This window comes from Vipera berus (genome assembly GCF_964194415.1).
Source record: "Vipera berus genome assembly, chromosome: 12".
NCBI classification, from domain to species: Eukaryota; Metazoa; Chordata; class Lepidosauria; order Squamata; family Viperidae; genus Vipera; species Vipera berus.
Window position 1 is genome coordinate 13,146,539 of NC_138215.1, and position 19,309 is coordinate 13,165,847.

At 40.4% G+C, this 19,309-nt stretch overlaps 1 protein-coding gene across 1 annotated transcript; it reads left to right on the forward strand.

Annotated features, from left to right (window-relative positions):
* The first annotated feature begins 820 nt into the window (after positions 1-820).
* On the forward strand, positions 821-15,689 carry CFAP161 (cilia and flagella associated protein 161). The gene is made up of 8 exons (XM_081337240.1): positions 821-1,321; positions 10,053-10,142; positions 10,804-10,893; positions 11,052-11,290; positions 12,369-12,453; positions 13,052-13,210; positions 15,215-15,288; positions 15,446-15,689. The coding sequence occupies exons 2-8, from the start codon at positions 10,053-10,055 to the stop codon at positions 15,642-15,644; spliced, it is 936 nt and encodes a 311-aa protein (XP_081193366.1). The 5' UTR covers positions 821-1,321; the 3' UTR covers positions 15,645-15,689.
* The last annotated feature ends 3,620 nt before the right edge of the window (positions 15,690-19,309 follow it).

The window sequence follows — 19,309 nt, forward strand, 5'->3', positions numbered from 1 at the left end:
ATGCAGCCAAACTGGATTTTGGGATTGCAGCTTAAAAACACGTACCTCAGTGTCTAGCAGCGTTAACCTGTTAGACAGTGTTTCTCAAGCTTGAAACTTTAGGATATGGACTTCAACTCCCAGAATGGTGACTGGGGAATACTGGGAGTTGAAGTCCACATGTCTTCAAGTTGCCAAGATTCCACATTAGACGGTAGGTTACCTTGGATCTGATTTTTCTGAATGAAAAAGATTCCTTTAGCGTGGTCAGGGAATGAGTGAAACCATTTCAGACCTGTTGGCCGATTTAGGCTGGAATAGATCTTCTACACAGAGCTTGGTAGAGTTTCTCACCAAGAATGCTCTTAGACATAGAGCAGAGTTGCCCCAAATAGAAAGAGGTCAGTACTTAATTGAAAGAAAAGAAAGGAAGAAAAAATTCCCATGATAGGTTAGGGCTAGCAATAATTGATGCCATAAAGAGACTACACTATTTATGTTCCTCTTAAGTTCCTAAGAGCCAATTAAATGTAATGAGTTTAAACTAATTCTCTTGGGCTATTCAGAGAAGGCTCCTTGTGTGTGTGTGTGTGTGTGTGTGTGTGTGTGTGTATGTGTATGTGTGTTCACATTTTAATGCTTATTTTGTTTTCTAACACTGGTCTTTGCAGGACTTTGTAGTGATTGAATTATAGAGTTGAAAGAGGCTTTTGTGGCTGACGAGGAGCTCAAGCAGCATCTTTTCCATCTCACAAATTTTATTTAAAAGTACAAGTTTTGGTGAGCTGCATTTCTCTTCATCAGATGCCTTGAATGGCTAGGCTGATGTAGGATTTAAATTGGGGTGGGAAGAAAGGAACTTACAATAATAATAATAATAATAAAGTTGGAAGGGACCTTGGAGGTCATCTAGTCCAACCCCCCTGCTCAGGCAGGAAACCCTATACCATTTCAGACAAATGGCTGTCCAGTCTCTTCTTAAAAACTTCCAGTGTTGGAGCATTCACAGCTTCTGGAGACAGGCTGTTCCACTGATTAATTGTTTTAACTATCACATGCCCCAACTGCATGTGTAGTGCAGAATTCATTCACAATTCTTCAAGGGTAAAATAAAAACTTGGCCAACAGAAAGAGACTTCCTTAAATTCTATATTTCAAAATAGTAGATGAGTTTCCTTCGTGTAAATCACACAGCGGGTCAGATAGGGTTTTTTTTAAAACAAAACAGGCTGTGGAATGACTAAGAAAATTTTTCCCACCCTTCCCTTCTGCTAAACTTTGGACAAAAAGCTTTATCTTGGACCCACCCAACTGGTTGTTGCCAAGTTCAAACATTTAAAAGGTGGGTAATTTCTATATTTTCCTCTTACTTACCCTTTCGCCCTGATTTTAATGACAGCATGTTCACGTGACATTACTGCTCTGGCAGATTGTTGCATGAAAAAGCTTTCTATAAATATCTCCACTATTAAATGAAAAAACGAGTGCGGGGGTGGAGGAAGAGAGAACACAGTTGTGTTGCAACCCAAACGAGAGCTCCGAATCGGGTGTGCTCTGTGTCACCAGATCGTTCTCGAAACCTGCCTGGTTAGAAAGCCATCCGTGGTACTAGGCTTTCCCGTTTCTTTCAACAGTGTTCAAATCAGAAACATGTGCCATCATGGCAAGGGAGTTCACGTCACACACACAGACACACACACACACACACACACACACACACCAAAAGGCAGGGGAGACTTTAGTCTACAGAAGCTGAGAAGCAGATTAAAAATGGAAGTTTGAAAGAGTTTGAAATCATGATCAATGTCTGATGTCAGGCGCAAAGAATCGGGATTATGTGTTAAGTTCCAACTAAGCTGATTTATTGCTCATGCCTATACACGAGGATCTAGTCAACTAATGGTCAGCATTAAATTGTCACTAGATAAGAATTCAATAGAATTCAATTTAGACTTTTTGGTCATGTAATGACTCCAGCCTGATTCTTCTCTTGACTTATTGCCCAGCCTGTCTGTCCTCCTCTTGCATCAATGTCAGAAACAGCGATATTCCAAAACCAAACATGATGATGATGATAATGACAACACTGACATTATTTGTTATTAAATTTATTTGCTGCCTATCTTGCCATTAAAACAGTTTTTAAGCAAAGGGACTTCAGAAAAGAAGCTTCATGTGAAGATAGCTGAATTATAATTAGCCCGCAAACCTTCATAACTCGGGCTGTACTGGAATTCCGAATATGATGAAAACCCTTAACGTGTTGAACAAGATATTTTGGCTCATTTGTGGCTAACACTAAGCTATAATTGTGCATTGTGCCAATCTAAAAGTGAATGACTCTCATTAAATTTACAGTGTACTACAGATTGCTTTATCATGGTTTACTCATGTTTTAAAATATGGTTGCATCAGCTGAATAAGTTATGAGTCATGTTTTGCCAACTAATGGTTAAGGCGCTAGACAAGAGCCAAGAATGCCTTATTTTATCCACCCTCTAAAGCTTACAGAATGACTTTGGGCCAGCCATTTTCAACCCAAATCCACCTTATAGAATTGTTGTCGCTGCCTGGAGTCATCTTTTAGGGGAGATGGGCACCATGAAAATTTAATAAATAAAATAAATAAAAATGGGAGCATGAAGCACCATATAATCTACCTGAAGCAGTTCTGCACAAAAGGTAGAATATATATATTTTTTTAAAAAAATCAAATAAGTTTATGCTGTATTTTGTGCACTTTCTGCACAAAAGGTGGAATATACATCTAAAAAAAATCAAATAAATGTGTGCTGTATTTTAGGGAATGTCATCAGTTTTCCTGCTCGTTTGTCTGAGAGCGGGCTGTGTGCTTTTCATTTTGTATGGTGGGCGGGGAATGTGATTTTGATGGAGGTTTAGATTACATTGGGAACGATGTTAAAAAAACCCAACAACTCTCCTTTCATTCATATTTAATGCATGCATTAAATCCCCGACATGGATGAGAACATGCCAATGATCCATCCTCTCTGATGGCAAATTTAAATAAATAAAACCGCCAACAACGGTGGAGTGGAAAGTGATTGTCCCAAGCCGACTGCAGGGATGACATCACAGGGAGAAAATGTACACAGTGCTGCAAAAGTATCCTGCTGGTTTGTATTAGCTTCACTACTCAGCCAGTTCTCTGAAGCTGGAATTAGGAGTGACCGGTTTGGAGGGGAAAGGACAGTGCTAAGTGTTAAAGGGAGCAGGAGAAAAAACCCAGCCCTTCAATAGTCAACATTCAGACAAGCAGAAATTACTACCAGGCGAAGGGCATGCTCAGATAAGTTAAGACGGTAACTACGATGTGCAATAAAATTGCCACTCGTTTTTTTAGGTGTGGGGTATGGGAAGCAGAGAGGCTGCAGGATTTGGGGGAGGGAGTAATAAAGTGAAATTCAGGGGTGTTACACACACCTCTTGTGACATTGTGAATTTAGGTGGAGTTGCCTTATAGCATCTGTAACTAACTGGCCATTAAAGTGTAGGAATCCCTTCCGTCGGTAGGAGGAGGAATGAATTGAAATGTAAACTAGCTGAAATAAGTCTAACATCCAGCAAGTACATCTGCTGCTCTTCTGCAGCAGGTTTCCCCAAATTGGTGTCATCCGGATGCTTTGACCTACAGCTCCAAGAATTTCAATACATCTGGAAAGCACCAGGCAGTAGAGACAGGCCTGGGGCCTTTTGCAAACAACCATCTGTGCTGGAGGTCGCAAAGTCAGGCTGATTTCAAAACAAAGTAAAGAATTTGCTGTCTATATTCTGCTATCCATTGCAGCGGATTTGGTCTTGCTAAGGCTCCAAAAGATGCCCAAAGTCTCATTATAAAATCAATGCCTGCAACCTTCGCATAGTTAATACAAATCAGGGAAACGGAGGCATTTCTTTTATAGAAAAATCAATTTCAATTTCTACTTTTCAGTATTCAGCTTCAAGGCACCCCATTTAATGTTTTCCCCATTTCTTCCGTTTCTAATCTGTCAACTTCAATCTGTTGCACTTCCCATTTTTTTATTTTTTTAAAACTCTTTGCACCAAAATGCATATTTTTATATACAGTAGATTTCCTCTAAGCGTTATATTTTGGTCCATAATTTTGCTGAAATATACGGCCTTTTTACACTATCTTGCCTGAAATGGAAAAAAAAAATTTATATGTGACTTTTGTGGAGATATGTACTTTTTTAATTGTTTCATACCAAAGGGTTTGTTTTTTTCCAAGTTGGCAACTGAATGCAACATTCAGAGAGATAAATTTTGAAAGGCAGTTTCTGTTTATTAGCCTGATCGTGTAAAATGAAAACGAAAGAATGTTACATTCATTTCAAATGAAAAAATGAATTTGCAGATGAAAATGAATTCCCCCATCTCTACCCTTAATGATATCACCATTAATAAGAGTACTGGTGGAAATGATGTGGAAAAAGTAAAACTGCCAACTCTAAACTATATTTGATTTAAAATAACTCCAAAGAATACACAATAACATTTAATCCCCTGAACCCTCTTAAGAGCTGAAATTATGTAGTTCCAAATCCATCCTAATCTGCAGAGATCTTTGCCACGGATATGCAATCATTCTAAATTTTTAAAAAGTACCAGTAACGAATAACAAGGACACAATTTTTCCCTCCTCTCTTTCAAACATCCTCCTTCCCCACCCAGCAAAACATTTAACCACTACAAATCACGTGGAACTTTGAATATAATCGCAAGCTCTTCATCGTAATTGCTTCCACATGCTCACTGATACGACTTGGGAGGGAAGAAAGGAAAGGAGAGGAACTTTGACGAAGAAATGCAGGGCCGATTCCTCCAGGACTTGAACTGCTTCCAGCGTTCTAATATTAGAAGCAGACAACAATGGCCAAATTAAAGTAAGCTTTCTTCGTTGGTCCCCAGATGGGTTAAAAAGCACACGGAAAGCTATAGTGCGGCAGGTCGGAACAAATTACAACATTAAAACAAAGGGTCGCAAAGTGGTTTTATCAGACCCCAAATGTAGGTTTTGACCGAGATGAATGCAAGTAGTTCTCAACTTATAACCATTGGTTTAGTGACCATTCAAAGTTACAGCAGCACTGCAAAAAAAGTGGCATATGACTAACTTCACACAACCGTTGCCGCGTCCCCATAGACACGTGATCAATATTCAGTGCTTGGCAATTGGAACATATTTATGACGGTCCCGGGGTCACGTGATCCCCTTTTGCGACCTTCTGACAAGCAAAGTCAATGGGCAGGCCAGGTTCACTTTACAACCGCGTTAGTAACGTAACAACTGCAGTGATTCACTTAACAACTATGGCAAGAAAGGTTGTAAAACAGAAACGTTGGGCTCAGCTGTGCTCAGAAGTTGAGGACTATCTGTATTGGCCTAAGACTGTAATAAATTGACTGACCTACTAAGCTTTGATTAACTATAAAATAAGCACAAGCTTTTATTTTTTTCTAATAATGGCTGTGAATGGCCCTGCTGGAGAGGCTAATATTAAGAAGGTAACTTGGACAGGACTTAGATTCCTTAGTAACAAAAATCTTTCACATTCCAATCAAGATTGAGGCTCATAATGCCTGCTTTGTTGTTTGCCCGTTTATCCTCTTGTCTAACCACCACCCCAACAAAAATTCTCCATTCCTTTTAATCCATGGCTTAACAAACGCTGAACATCTGCAGGTGTCCCAAAAGAATGGAGCATTAGCTCCAATCCTTGTGTCCCATATTTCTCGCAAGGGCATTTTTCCCAGGAATTATATCACTGGGTGGGAACTCAAAAAAGAGGCCAAGTTAGACGATTTAAAAAGAAAAAGGAAAGAAAAAGGAAACGCCAAACTCTGGATCAGCTCTCCTTCTCCAGGGCTGTCCTGCAACTGACAGATATGTGCACACCAAAAACCTAAAATGGGGTGACGATTTATACAGGGCATCTACCCAAAATGTAATGATTGAAAACCTGGTCTTGCTATTCATGGATCTCTGTTTGGAGACAGCCACTTCGGAAAGCAAAGGGGGGATCTTGGGACCTTGTTGGCCAGGTAGGAGTCACAATCCACAATAATCATTACAGCAACAGCAACAAAAACCAGAACTTGAGTCTTCACACACACACACACACACACACACACACACACACACACACACAGACACGTTCTTTCCTACAAATTTCCTTCCATGGTCCATTATCCAGTCATTTTTGCAGAGTTTTGAGTCTAAGGATAAGTAGCTAGCTGTTTATTGTCATGTTCCAATAGTCAAAATCTCTGGTCTAAAGCAATCACCTTATTTTGCCTAATTTCAGAGCCGCCCTACCTTTATTAATAGTAACCTTCTTTGCAGTGCTTTTTTTGTATAAGAAAAAGGTGCCGGAACTCACACATGTCATACAACCCGCCTTGCCTTACCCTACAAGGTTCCATCCAAAAAAGGTGTCGGAACGCCGTTCTGAGCGTTCTATGAGGAAAAAAAAGCCCTGCTTCTTTGTGTGTACTTTCAAACTGGACTTGACTTCTGGACGAGTCCCTGCAGTTTTGTTCCTACTGTAACTTTTTGGAGGTGGTTAGCCCCTGCCTCCTCTTTCCTAGGGCTGAGAGGAAGGAATTGGCTGAAAGCCACCCAGCTAGATTTGTACCTTGAAGTGGGACTAGAACTCCTGGTCGCCTAGTTCCTAATACAGTGCTTTTCACCACTACATCAAACTGGCTGTAAATGTTTGCATTCTTCTGCTCTTTTTATTTAATTTAATTTTAATTTAATTTTATTAGATTTATATACCGCCCTTTCCCGAAGGAGTCAGGGCATTTTAAAATCACACCGATACAAAATACAAAAGTTAAAAGACAATTAAAAAGATTAAATTATCCCTGAAAATAAAAGCCCCAGTTAAAAATTCTCAGCCTGGGCCAGAGAGCTCAAAGAGCCAAGTCTTCAGGTCCCGGCGGAATGAACGCAGGTCAGGGGCAGTCCTGAGCTCCACGGGCAGCTGGTTCCAGAGGGCAGGCGCACCCACAGAGAAGGCCCTCCCCCTGGGTGTTATCCGCCGGCAATCTTTTACCCTCCCTGTGCGAGCGCACTGGACGAAGGGAACTTGATGCTGGCAGCAGGTGTTCCCTCAGATATCCCGGACCCAAGCCATTCAGGGCTTTATAGGTCATCACCAGCACCTTGAAGGGGAAACTGAAAAAAAATAAAAGTAATTATGGGTAAAATTAGTGGTTAAAGCAGTCAAGGACAGTCCTCAATTTCCATGGTACTTTTGTGAAGTTTTTCTTCCCAGCTGTGAAGAGAAGAATGACTTGCATATAGGAAGGAGGCTCAGCCTGGGTGTGTCCTTCCCAACAACTATGAATAGGTGGAAAACTTAAAAAACAAAACTCCCCTTGATGGGGAACTTCCTGCCAAAGAGGAAATGAGTGGTCCAAATGGGTGTTCAAAGATGCACTTAACTGACATGCTTCTCCCAATGGCAAAACAACCCCCCCCCCACACACACACACACTATTTGGTGTGATCATGCTGATTAAAAACAGAATTGATCCAATTCCAACTCTGGATAAAGGCAAATTCAAAATCCATTTCATGATTTAGGATTTGGAAAACAGGCTTTCAATCGTTTCTATGATAAAGCAAAATAAAATGGGTTACTAGCCATTGATGTATTGATGGTGATTAATATGACATATGGGAAGTAATTGTTTATTTAAAATAATTCCCTCCTTTTCTCTACCTTTCTGTGATAGGTTTTTGTCACACAGTTATGTGTCTAGTTCGCTCAGCTGTGTCTCTTAAATTAATTCCTTTTGGGGGGCTCACATGATACACTTAATCATAAATGAACCACAGTGGCCAAGTTTGCACAGTTCTTTAGACTAAAATATAGTTGTGCATTTAATGTGTCTTGATACCCAACTAAAATGGCTTAATAGAATGTCTGGATAATCACAGGAAAGCATTCTGAAAGGAATCTCTTTTGTTTATTATTAAAGCAACTGTAGAAGATTTGATATATAGCACTTTTGCAAAAGAAAAAAAAAGTTTCACTAAGCTTTGCTTGAATTGCAGAAGAAATAGGATAACAATTACCCAGAAATTAAATGTCCAGGACAACCCAATTTTATTTGAAAACAAGCCCCTTTGATTTTAATGAGAGAGAGATCTTCAAGATAAACATGTATAAAACTGCAGACTTAAGTTTCAGCTTCCCTTTAAAGATGGTTTGTATACATCTTCTGTACAAATATTCAGAAATTAACCAGCCAACCTAATTAAAACGGTTTTTAAAAAAACAAGTTTGAATTCAAAAACAGTCTTGTTATGATGCTAGGCATTTTAATCAGATTATTATAAATGGGGCAATCTCTACAAGTTGGTTCCAAAGTCTTAATTAGGAATTCTAAATAAACTTGAGCAAAAACAAATGTTTATCTACTCTCTTATGTAAGTATCCAGCAGGAGAGTTTTGTAATCTAGGGATCAGTTTTAAAATAAATTTAGTCACCTTGTGCATTGTCTTATATATTCCAGAAGATGGAGCTGTTGTATAGTCCTTAATAATCCTGCTGCTGCAAAGTTGAGAACTTTTAAATGGGTTGTCCTACTAAATATACAAATGATATTTTAGTACTGCATATGATCTGCAGTATGTCAGATATCCTAAAAATATGCAATGCCAGTGATGTACATTGTACATGTCTCTAATAAGTGACCAAAATAAATAGGAATTTGTAGTATCTTAGTCTTTACCAACAACACACTAAATGTTCATTTCGAAAAGACTTCTCGTTCTTTAGAATGCCACAAAACCCTTTGTTTTGTTTTTATATTTAGAAGTTGTTTGTTTTAAAGCTGGATATCGTAAAAGCAAGCTTGTTTGGAACAGAGTTCTTGATGAGAATATCAAACTATTCATGATTTGAATTATGAGAATTCATATATCCACTACCACATTGTTATGTCATGACAGTGTAAATACTGTGAAATCACAAATCTTTGTTTTCCAGCTTGGGTGTTCTCACTTTCCTTCCTCACAACTAGTATTCTGTTTATGTAAAATTTCCATACTTGGCATTTCGTCTACTTTGGTGTGAACCCCAACAGCTTGTTAAATTTGAAATGTTTCTTTTTTTTATTGCATCTCTCAAGATGTGGAAGTCCTCCACAGAAAGATCAGGCTAAATTTATCCTTGTTTGTTTGGCAGGTGAAAACATTTGTGGTCAAGTTAAGACTGACTTTTAAACTGTGATGGTTGTGTTGAATGGATGCTGGGGTTTTTTAAGCCAATACATTAACAACCATGCCTTTGTTCTGAATTTAATTATGTGTTTCTTACATATCAATAACAATTGTTAATTTGGGATATTATTATTAATTTGGGGTAGAGTCAATAGCTTTGACTCCACCCCAATTAAAGTGTTACAGGATCATTAAAAAGGGAGGTTTTTTTCTTCTTACGTATCAATAGATGACTTAAATACTATAAAAAGGAAGGAGATACACAAACAATTTGAGATACAAGCACTTGGCTTATCCCTTTCTTCCCCAGTGTTAACTACAATTTTCACTTCCTTGATTTTCTTCTTGTGCATGTTATCTTGTTTATTTATCATTTATTTATTTTTTAAAAAAATATTGCCTCCATTGAAAACACAATATCATTCACTGTAAAGCTGTGAGAAAGAATGGTTCACTTATTTTTAATCTGGAATATCCATACGTGTGTTCGTCTCTCAAAGAAGCTTGTCAAGTTGTACTTTCGCATTCTTCCTCTTTTTGCTTTACAAAAATGTGTCTCATTTGTGGCTGTCTCCAGTCCCGCTTTGGAATTAAAAGGATGCAGATAAGTTCTCACATCTTCCCTCATCCATTCTAGTCAGATCGATTCTGATTGGCTAATAGCCCAGTCTCACTAGACCAATCCTGGCCAATCCTGGTCCCCATAGCGACCTGTAAACCCAACATTGATCAGTTATTTTGCTGATCGTGGACTTGTTCAAAGTGTTGTTTTCTTTAAGCCAGCCTGGTGACCTCACTTCTGATCCTCTCCAGATGATCAATGTTCGTACAAGTAAAAGTGGCCGGGTATACAGTCCTGGTGTGCTTCTTGGAAATTGGTTTGAAGACGTGTGCCTAGAGGAGGTAAATAAAAACACTCCACCCTTTACATTGTTCCATTCGTGTTTTGCTCTTTGTGCAAATCTCAAAAGCAACTTTGTTGAGCACAATAGGAGAGGGAGATTTGATAGCAATAACTCTAGATTTTGCTGACTCTTATAGCAGCAGTCTTTCTTTATTTACAGCCTGATACTTGCCTTGTTTTGTTAAACCCAAATTTCCATCTCATTCTGTGTTATTTTGTGAGTTATTTGGTGTATTCCAGAAATAGGGATTTAATCCTGCATGCTAAATGTGCATTCTCTCTCTCTCTCTCTCTTTTTTTAAAAATGTATTTCTATGAGCCATAGAAAGAGGCAGAAGCTGTTGGATCACCTTCTACTCTGTTGCATTGGTTCAACAAATTATTTTATACTGTACAAGAATTTACAACAACTATATTCCTCAAGCATCCTCACTGTGCATGTCTACAAAATATTGTTGTCTTCACACATTTACTCTGTCATCATAGGTGGGAAAACCTCTTCATAGTTCTTTTATGCCTTCGTTTTCATTCTTTATATGGGATTTAGCCATTTGGGCTGAATTTCCTAAGGTGGCAGACTTTATACACCTGATCATGCTGCAGTAATATACAGGATACAGATTAAATTCTAATTGAAGCTTTTTTTTCTTTTAAAAATAGGAATCGTTGAAAGATTTTTTATATAAAAGAGAAAATGGAGAACTGCTAATCCAGAAATCCCGAAGACTGAAAGATACTCTTTACAAGAAGGTATTACATTTTTGAGGGTTCTCCTAATTCTCCAGAATACTTGCATTTTGTTCCCGACTCCTTCGCTCCAGCCACCAAACACAATGGCCGTGCGTTGTGGAAAAGGCAAAGGGGAACTGTGCACACTTAACCATCTTCCTCTCTCTTCTCACCCACAGGAGCAGCTTTCCATTTCAAAAGATGGATTTATTCATTTTGGAGACACAGTTCTATTAATGAACCTAGACATCACTAGACTCCCGGAGGAAAAAGCTTTTATTATGGGTGGAAATCTGTCCTTGGCTGTGAATCCGGATATATCGACTCTGTATACGGGTGATAATTTGTCAGCTCCCTGTGACTTGAGTGCAATCAATCATGGGAACCCCGTGGGGCGGAATGCATTTCGGATTTTAAGGTGGGATTCTCTTGCAAAAAGATTTAGCAGTAAGATGGGCAAAGGACCAAGCCTAGTGAATGTTGAGAGGGAAAGGGAGGGAGCAATGGATGTGGCCGTGATGTCACTGTGGGAGGAGCCATGATGATGATGTCACACCGAGGGCAGCTGGTAGGGTGAACCTAACATGTTTGCAGTTGGCCTGAGAACCACATGGAATTAGTCTGCAGGTCACATATGGCCTTAAAACAGTAAGTCAAAGGTGGGCAACATGATTCTCCAAGACCTGCAAGAATGGTTTCCTCGTCTGGTTACAATTGCTGAAAATTGAGAGTACCACTTCTCACCGACTCCTAAAATAGGCACATCAGACACAGAATTTCCCAAATTTACCGCCAAATCTATCCTGCATATTATACGGCCCCATTTATTAGCTGGACAGTCCTTCTGTTCATTCCTGCTCTAAGTGTATCATGTAAATGTAGGGAAATGAAGAGATAATGAATCACCTCCTTGCCATCCCTGATTGGCAGCTTAAGTTTCCAGATCAGAATGTTTTCCCACCCTACCTGGAATTGCCTTCTTTTTAGTTAGAAATGAAATCCTTATCACTGACTGCAGATTTGACTCCAGGCGTGTGTTGTTTTTTTTAACTCCTTGATGAGTGCTTAGCAGTACTGTAATTTTATCATTTTCAATGGGTGTTCCAGTTTAAAATCAATCCTTTTTCTCTGTCTCTTATACACACAATCACACGTATACACACACACACAAACACATTTTCTGCTGGTTTATGATGGCTGCTTCACAGCCTTTTATTGCTGTGTAGGTTGAAAATTTGTAAAGAATGCCATCAAGTTTGTGGATTGAAATATCTTGCAAAGTCTCTACCTTTCCTTCCCAAAAGTTCTCTTTCTCCCCATGAAAAGTTGAACTGGAAACTTTTAGGAACCAAGTGACTCTTTCCCCCCCTTTTGCTTAGACTCCCAGGGAAAAACATTTCCTGTATATAGAATTAAAGGAGTTGCTTTAAAGTAAATGTATTGTATTGTATTGTGTTGTGTTGTGTTGCATTGATATTTTTCTCCTTATATTAAAGCCTCGAAGGAGAAGCCATGGGGGAAGTTGTTAGATTCGGGCAGAATTTTGGCCTTGGAGCAGCTGGTGGATTTCAGGATAAAATGGTTAGTGATAAACAACATCATTTTAATAAGTCAAATGTTTCATAAAGAAAACCATTTTGGGAGGAGTTAATAGTAAATGCATTTGTCAGGAGAACTGAAGTCTAGTTAGACAAGCCTGAGTTAAAAATAATCTGATATAGGATGAAACCACCTAAGAAACACTTTCCAACTTTTATATACTCCCTAATCCAGTTCAGAGTTATAATCCGAGATGCATTGTTGCATCTTGACCTTTTTTTTTCTTCTTAACTCCCCTTCCCTGGAGATGTCCATGAGTGGATCCTATTGTTCAATTTCAAAATTTCACCTGTGTCCCAAGCACAAATTTTAGATCAGTGTAACTTTGGCAAAGGTCCCAGCTTCTGATTCAATATACAGTAGCTGTATTTCTGTATCTACTCCCATTCTGTGAAACTATACAGAACCCTCCATATATTCAGCTTCAGATTTGCAAATGGGAGAGGGCAAACTCTGATCATCTTAGATCACAGGGAACAGTAAATATACTGGTATTTTTTTCCCCTTTTGGTTTCTGTCAATTTTCAACAGTGGTGATCTAATTTCCAGGCAAATCACTTCCTTATGTTTTCATTTCCAGCTGTTTTTGGCCAGCGACCATAAATCATTTCAGAATCTGGCCAAGAAATCTTCTCTCCAGCCCGTCTTCATGACGGATGAACTTTCATACCTGTGTGCCTGGCAAGTTATCTTCCTAGATCCACAGTTACGCCTGGAATATGAAGGTTTGCCAATCCCTGTAAGAAAACATCTGCATTTGTAAAGAGAGAATGTGAGTGTGTGAGAGAGAACTTAAAGGATAGCCATGCTGAATTTCCCAAAAGTGCTTTTTCAAGAGGCAACTCGACTCATTTCATTTTTTCCTTGAAGACTTTTCACTTCTCATCCGAAAAGCTCCTTCAGTGCTGGACCTGAACTGAAGAAGCTTCTTGGATGAGAAGTGAAATGTCTTCAAGGGAAAATAAAGAAAGTCCAGTTGCCTCTTGAAAAGAACATCTTGGAGACAACCGTGTCCTGGATGACTGAGAATCGCATAGACATTCTGAACTTCATTCTTAGCTTTGTTGGTGGGTTTGTCTTAGAGGTAAAGGTAAAGGTTCCCCTGCACATGCGTGCTAGTCGATTCCGACTCTAGGGGCTGGTGCTCATCTCCGTTTCAAAGCCGAAGAGCCAGCGCTTGTCCGAGGACGTCTCCGTGGTCATGTGGCCAGCATGACCAGATGCCAAAGGCGCATGGAACACTGTTACCTTCCCACCGTAGTGGTCCCTATTTTTCTACTTCCATTTTTACGTGCTTTCGAACAGCTAGGTTGGCAGAAGCTGGGACGAGTAACAGGTGCTCACTCTGTTACGTGGCACTCAGGATTCGACTCGCCAAACTGCCGACCTTCTGATCGACAAGCTCAGCATCCTAACCCATTGAGCCACTGCGTCCCTGGGTTTGTCTTAAATGTCCTCTTTAACTTTATCAGCCTCATCCAGCCCTTTTCCAGTTTGCATAACAGCCCTTTTTCTACAGCTTTTGAAATAAGCTAATATTCTACTTCTCCATCTATTATTTCCTGCTCCTAGCTTTTGTTCTTCAGGACAACATCAGTCTGGGTTTATGTGTACATGAGTGACATCAGCATTCAGATTTTTCTTAGCCAGTAGCTAAACTCTATGCTATTGTTTGTACTATACAAGAGGGACAGGGTAACATTAGCATTAGCCCCCAAACATACGGTCAATATTAGCAGGGTTAGAAAAGAGATGTGAAGATACAGGTAGTCGTCAGCCATAACTGAGCCCCATAATTATGATTGTAAGTCATAACAGTCACAAAGCGGGTCATCAGATAACCAGATCCAATTTTACCACCTTTTTTTTTTGCAGAAGTCATTAAATGAAAGCCGTAGTTGTAAAGCAGAGGTCTTCAAACATGGCCCTTTTTGTGGACTTCAACTCCCGGAATTCCTCAACCAGGCAGGCAGGCTGAGGAATTCTGGGAGTTGAAGTCCACAAGTCATAAAAGGGCCAAGTTTGAAGACCCCTGTCGTAAAGCAAACACTGTAATTCTCAGAAGAGGTAAACATTGGTTTCCCACAAAGTGTCATAAATCACAGTTGTGTGATTGTGGGGTGCCGCAAACAGCCGTAAATGCAAGGTGGTTGCCAACTGCCCAAAATGCAGTCACATGACTCTGGGATAGGCAGACATTGTAACTTCAGAAATGGGTGGTAAGTAGCTTTTTTTTGGAGGGGGGGGGCTTCCATTGTAACTTCAAACACTTGCTAAGCGACCAGTTCTATGTCAAGGACTATGTATACTTGTATGCCAAACATGTTTACTAGGAAATGTGTTTTATATTCTATGCTTGAAAATTCTGAGCCGCTATAATTGACTGAAATAAGCAATTAAAATAAGCCAAATGGTCTGGCTGAGATCTGCATATGTGGGACTGATTGGGGTAGATTGCAGGGGTTAACACCAAAATATAATTTTATCGTATTTTATCCATATATTAAATTATTGTACTCTCTCCCAGTTTCATCTTAGACTGTATTTTATCCAGTTTCATTTCATTTTACTCCAATTTCATTTTGAATTGTATTTTATCTAATTCCATTCTAAATTGCTTTGATCAAATTTTAGTAATAATTTGTTTCTGGAACTTTGCACTTTGATAGGGCCCAAGGGCCAACCAATCAATCAATCAAAATATGGAAATTTAAAGCCTCCCCCTTCTTGTTCCTTTTTCTAGGCCAATACAAAAGTTGTCATTGCCCATAGCCATACAAATCAGGCACTCGCAGTTCCTAGGACCTTCTGGATAAGGTGAGCCCAGACATCCCCAGGTTTACAACCTACCTTTAAACTAGCTTTAATTCTTTCTCATGATCCGGGCCGGAAGGGACCTCGGAGCCAGCTTTGAAAAGGCTGTTTTGGAGTTTCTGTCTAGGTTTTTGTGTGGTGGTTTTGCTTTTTTTTCAAGGACATACTTTGGAAAAGAATGCGAAGTCAGCTGCCACACCTACTTAGATTCCCATAAAGCTGAAGAGACCAAGAACCACTGGGTCATAGTCACGGGGAATCCTAGCGACGCGTCCACGACGATGCTTGACAGACCGAAGCCTCCCTCGGAGGAGACGAGAGCAGAAAACAGAGAACTTCCTGTCAATTCCTCAGAATGAAAAGTTAAACTTCCCGCCTTGTTAGTGCTTTCAAGAAAGAAAAATAAGAGGGGGGGAGGGGGGGCGGGGCGGGGAAAGCATGATGTTGATGATGAAGAAGAGGAAGAGGAGGAGAACGAAGACGGAATTAAAGGTATATCGAAACATCTTTTAAATAGCAGTGTAAACTGAACACCTTTCAAAATTAATGACTGAATCTTGAATAAAATGTTGATTAAAAACAATTCTCTAACTTTTGACCACCTTTATTTTTGACCACAGGATGGCAGCGTGACTCTTTAAGAAGCATCCTGTCCCCCCCTCTCCCTCCCTCACTCCCATACTCACTCTCTCTCTCTCTCTCTCTCTCTCTCTCTCTCTCTCTCTCGTAAAAAGAGTGTTTATTTTACTCTAATGACTGTAAGAAGATAAAGCTACAGCAGGCTTTCTCTATTGGGCAACTTCTAGATGTGTTGGTGCTAAAGCTCCCATAATTCCCCATTAGAAATCTGAGTGGGAATTCTGGGAATGGTAGTCCAACCGTATCTAGAGAGCGATCCATTGGAGAAGGCCCATGAAACCTCAAGAATAGTGTTTCTCTGCCCCACCCCTGGGCTGCCAGCCATTTTGGCACGGAGAAAGGAGGCTGGTGGAAATAGTTAGAGGAATGAATGAGCAATGGAGAGGATGCTTACAGTGTATCCTCCTCGTTTTTCTTCCACTGCAGGAAAACAAAGGCGTTTAGAAAGACAAAGGTTTGGAGGAATTTTGCAGGACAGAATTCCTGGAAACAAGAAAAACCCTACCGCCCCCCCCCCCACACACACACCTTTTACCAAGCCAGTCATCTGCCTTGTTGTCAAAAAGACACACACACACAAAAAGGAAAACATGTGGAACTCTCTGCCCCAGAAAAGCAGCTGGACCATTCTCCTCTCATTACTTTTTTAGGAAGGCTTTCATTCCTTGGCTGGGGTCTCCACACGTGGCAACTTCTAAGCCTCGTGGACTTCAGCTTCCAGGACTCTTCCATGCTGGCTGAGGAAATCTGGGATTTGAAATCCACAAGTCTTAAAGTTGCCATGTTGGGAGCGCTCTGTTCTACAGGCAAAGAAAGGCCATTGTGACGGCGTGTGACCTGCTCCAGCCTCAATCTTCTTTCCTATAACCTTTTTTTTTACTTCGTCTTCCTTTTAATCAGTTTCGCATCCCCACTGGAATCTCGCCCGCTCTCCTGGGTGGCTGCGTCATAAGCCCTGGAAGTACTGGGATGGAAAGTTTTAGGTAAAAATATGCCTCAAGGAACATACCTGAGAGGAGTCCGGGCCCCACCTTTGCTCTCTGTCTCTCCGTCTCTGAGATCTTCCTAAAGTCAACGTTTCCGCGTTGGACTGAAAATCCCACAACTGGCCAAGGAGTCTGAAGTGGGGGAAACGAGAAGCTGTTGGGAGGACGTTTCTCTCAGGCTTTTGTGAACTTGGAGCCTCTTCCGTAAACGATTCATTCAAAAATAAAAACCTGGAAAGCATTTGCTTTCTGGCACGGCTGTCGAAGGATGAGCTTATACTTTTTGAGGGTGAATTGATGCAGACAAATTCCTGCTTTGTGTTCGCAGAAAGTACCATGGGGATTGGGGAGGGGGAATTGTCCTGCTGACTTATGTCAAGATACCCCCTGCCGCACATGGAAACTTGGAAGAAAATGGAACAAAGCTGGACCACCCAGAACAAGGATCAGTGTAGTTTATCGGGATTCCTACAGGAGGGACTGCTCCCTTTGTTCCCTCTGAATGTGCAACATTGGCTAAAACTGTCTCTTCCCAAAAGGCAGCACCGTGCTGAAGAAAAAAAAAAGGTGAAGCCCCAGCCCTCTTTCCCAATTGGCTGGTAGATGGTCTCTGCAGTAGCAAAAGGCAGAGATTTTATGAAAAGCAGAGGGTTACATTTTTACTATTTAAATTGTACCATTTAATTTAAAGGACTAGGGGTGAGATGAGAGCAGTATTCCTGGATTTGAGGAGTTGCCAAAAAGAAGAAAGGGGTGGGGGGTGTCAACCTATTTTCCAAAGCGCCTGAAGGCAGGACAAGAAGCAACGGATGGAAAACTAATCAAGGTATTCTGGATCAAGCTGCTGTATTGTGATTAATCCCTTGTTAAGACCTGACCTGACCCGCTTGGTCTGTATAAAAGAAGCTATCACTGTTAACAGCTCTTTTCCAGATAGCAGAACTCGTGGAAACACCTTTTATCGTCTAGAAATACCTTTATTTGCATGTAGAGTAGATTACAGCAGATGAGGTGCGTTGAGATGATATTTGGACAGTATTCCCAAGGTCAGAAGACGGTAATTACTCACAGCGTCTGCACGTGTGTCTGCCAGTTATGAAGGAGCACATGTGTGTCTCCCAGTTATAGAGGAAGAAAGCCTCCAGGGAGCAAGAAGGAGGAAGTCCATCCAAGAAAAGGGGAGGGAAGAGGAAATACATCATAGGATAGGAGGTGTCTGGCTGCCCACATTGTAATTTCCCCAAAACAGCCACGTGGTGGCAGCACACAAGGATAGAAGCAACCTAGAACTGAGGAGAATGTTCCTAATGGTGGGAACAATTAACCAGTGGAACAACCTGCCTCCAGAAGTTGTAGCTGTAGTTGGAGGCTTTTAAGAAGAGATTGGACAGCCACTTGTTTAAAATAGTATAGGGTCTCCTGCTTGAGCAGGGGGTCAGACTAGAAGACCTCCAAGGTCCCTTCCAGCTCTAATCTAATTAACTCTGCTTCCTTTCCCTTTCTGATTCATTGTTATAGTATTTAATTCAGGTCTGCTGACTAAAAGATGATTGCATGGCTAGTCCCTGGCAGAAAATATTAACCTCTGTGATTTTTCTACAAGATTTCATCCTCTTCTATGTAATGAAAATGAACCTGGTTTTTTTTATATTTCTTTATGAGAAATCAGTTATGGTGGAATTTGTAAGGATGGAGCTGTGGTGTTCTTGCATTTGTTTAGGGCTGAGATGGCCAAAGGATGGGTGTTAATCTCTTCTCTTTCTACAAGCCTTTCTCCAGTAATCAAGATTGGCCAACCTTTCATTCTGTTCAGGAAAGGAATCCTAAGGGTGTTTTCAGGTTTGAAAGTGTAGATAGGCTACTACAGAGTGATGGAAAAAATATATATATCACAGAAAATAATGGCCCCAGTAGCGCACTCCACCACTTACGACAAGGAAGTCAGCTGAAAATCACCAAGAAAGAATAATTGTTCAGAAATGTTCAAATAACCCCCGAGTAAGGTAGGAACACAAAAGCTTCTTTCATGGGAGAATGAAAACATTTGAAAAATTGCAAGGCAGATATAAGGACACCATTTGTTCTGACTCTCCATTTGAGAAAGACTTGGCATGCTCTCCTATTTTTCTCCCATAGTAGATGTTCCAGTCTTGACTTCTCCATCCTTGAAGAGTAGGCAGAAGAAAAGGAGGGTCATTGTAGAGTTCTGTAGTGAGGGCAAAGCAGCCATCATCACACAGTATTCCACACTTGGGGTATTGCATCCAGTTTTGGTCACCACGATGCAAAAAAAACCAACACAACACAAAACACACACACACACACACCAGATGCTGAGATTTTTGAAAGAGTGTAGAGAAGAGCAAATATGATTAGGGGACTGGAGGCTAAACTGTACA

Coding starts and splice junctions, on each gene's coding strand:
- CFAP161 (XM_081337240.1), top strand. CDS start 10,053: ATGATCAATGTTCGTACAAGTAAAAGTGGCCGGGTATACAGTCCTGGT. Junction 10,143..10,803: donor AAGACGTGTGCCTAGAGGAG/GTAAATAAAAAC, acceptor TTTTAAAAATAG/GAATCGTTGAAAGATTTTTT. Junction 11,291..12,368: donor AATGCATTTCGGATTTTAAG/GTGGGATTCTCT, acceptor CTTATATTAAAG/CCTCGAAGGAGAAGCCATGG.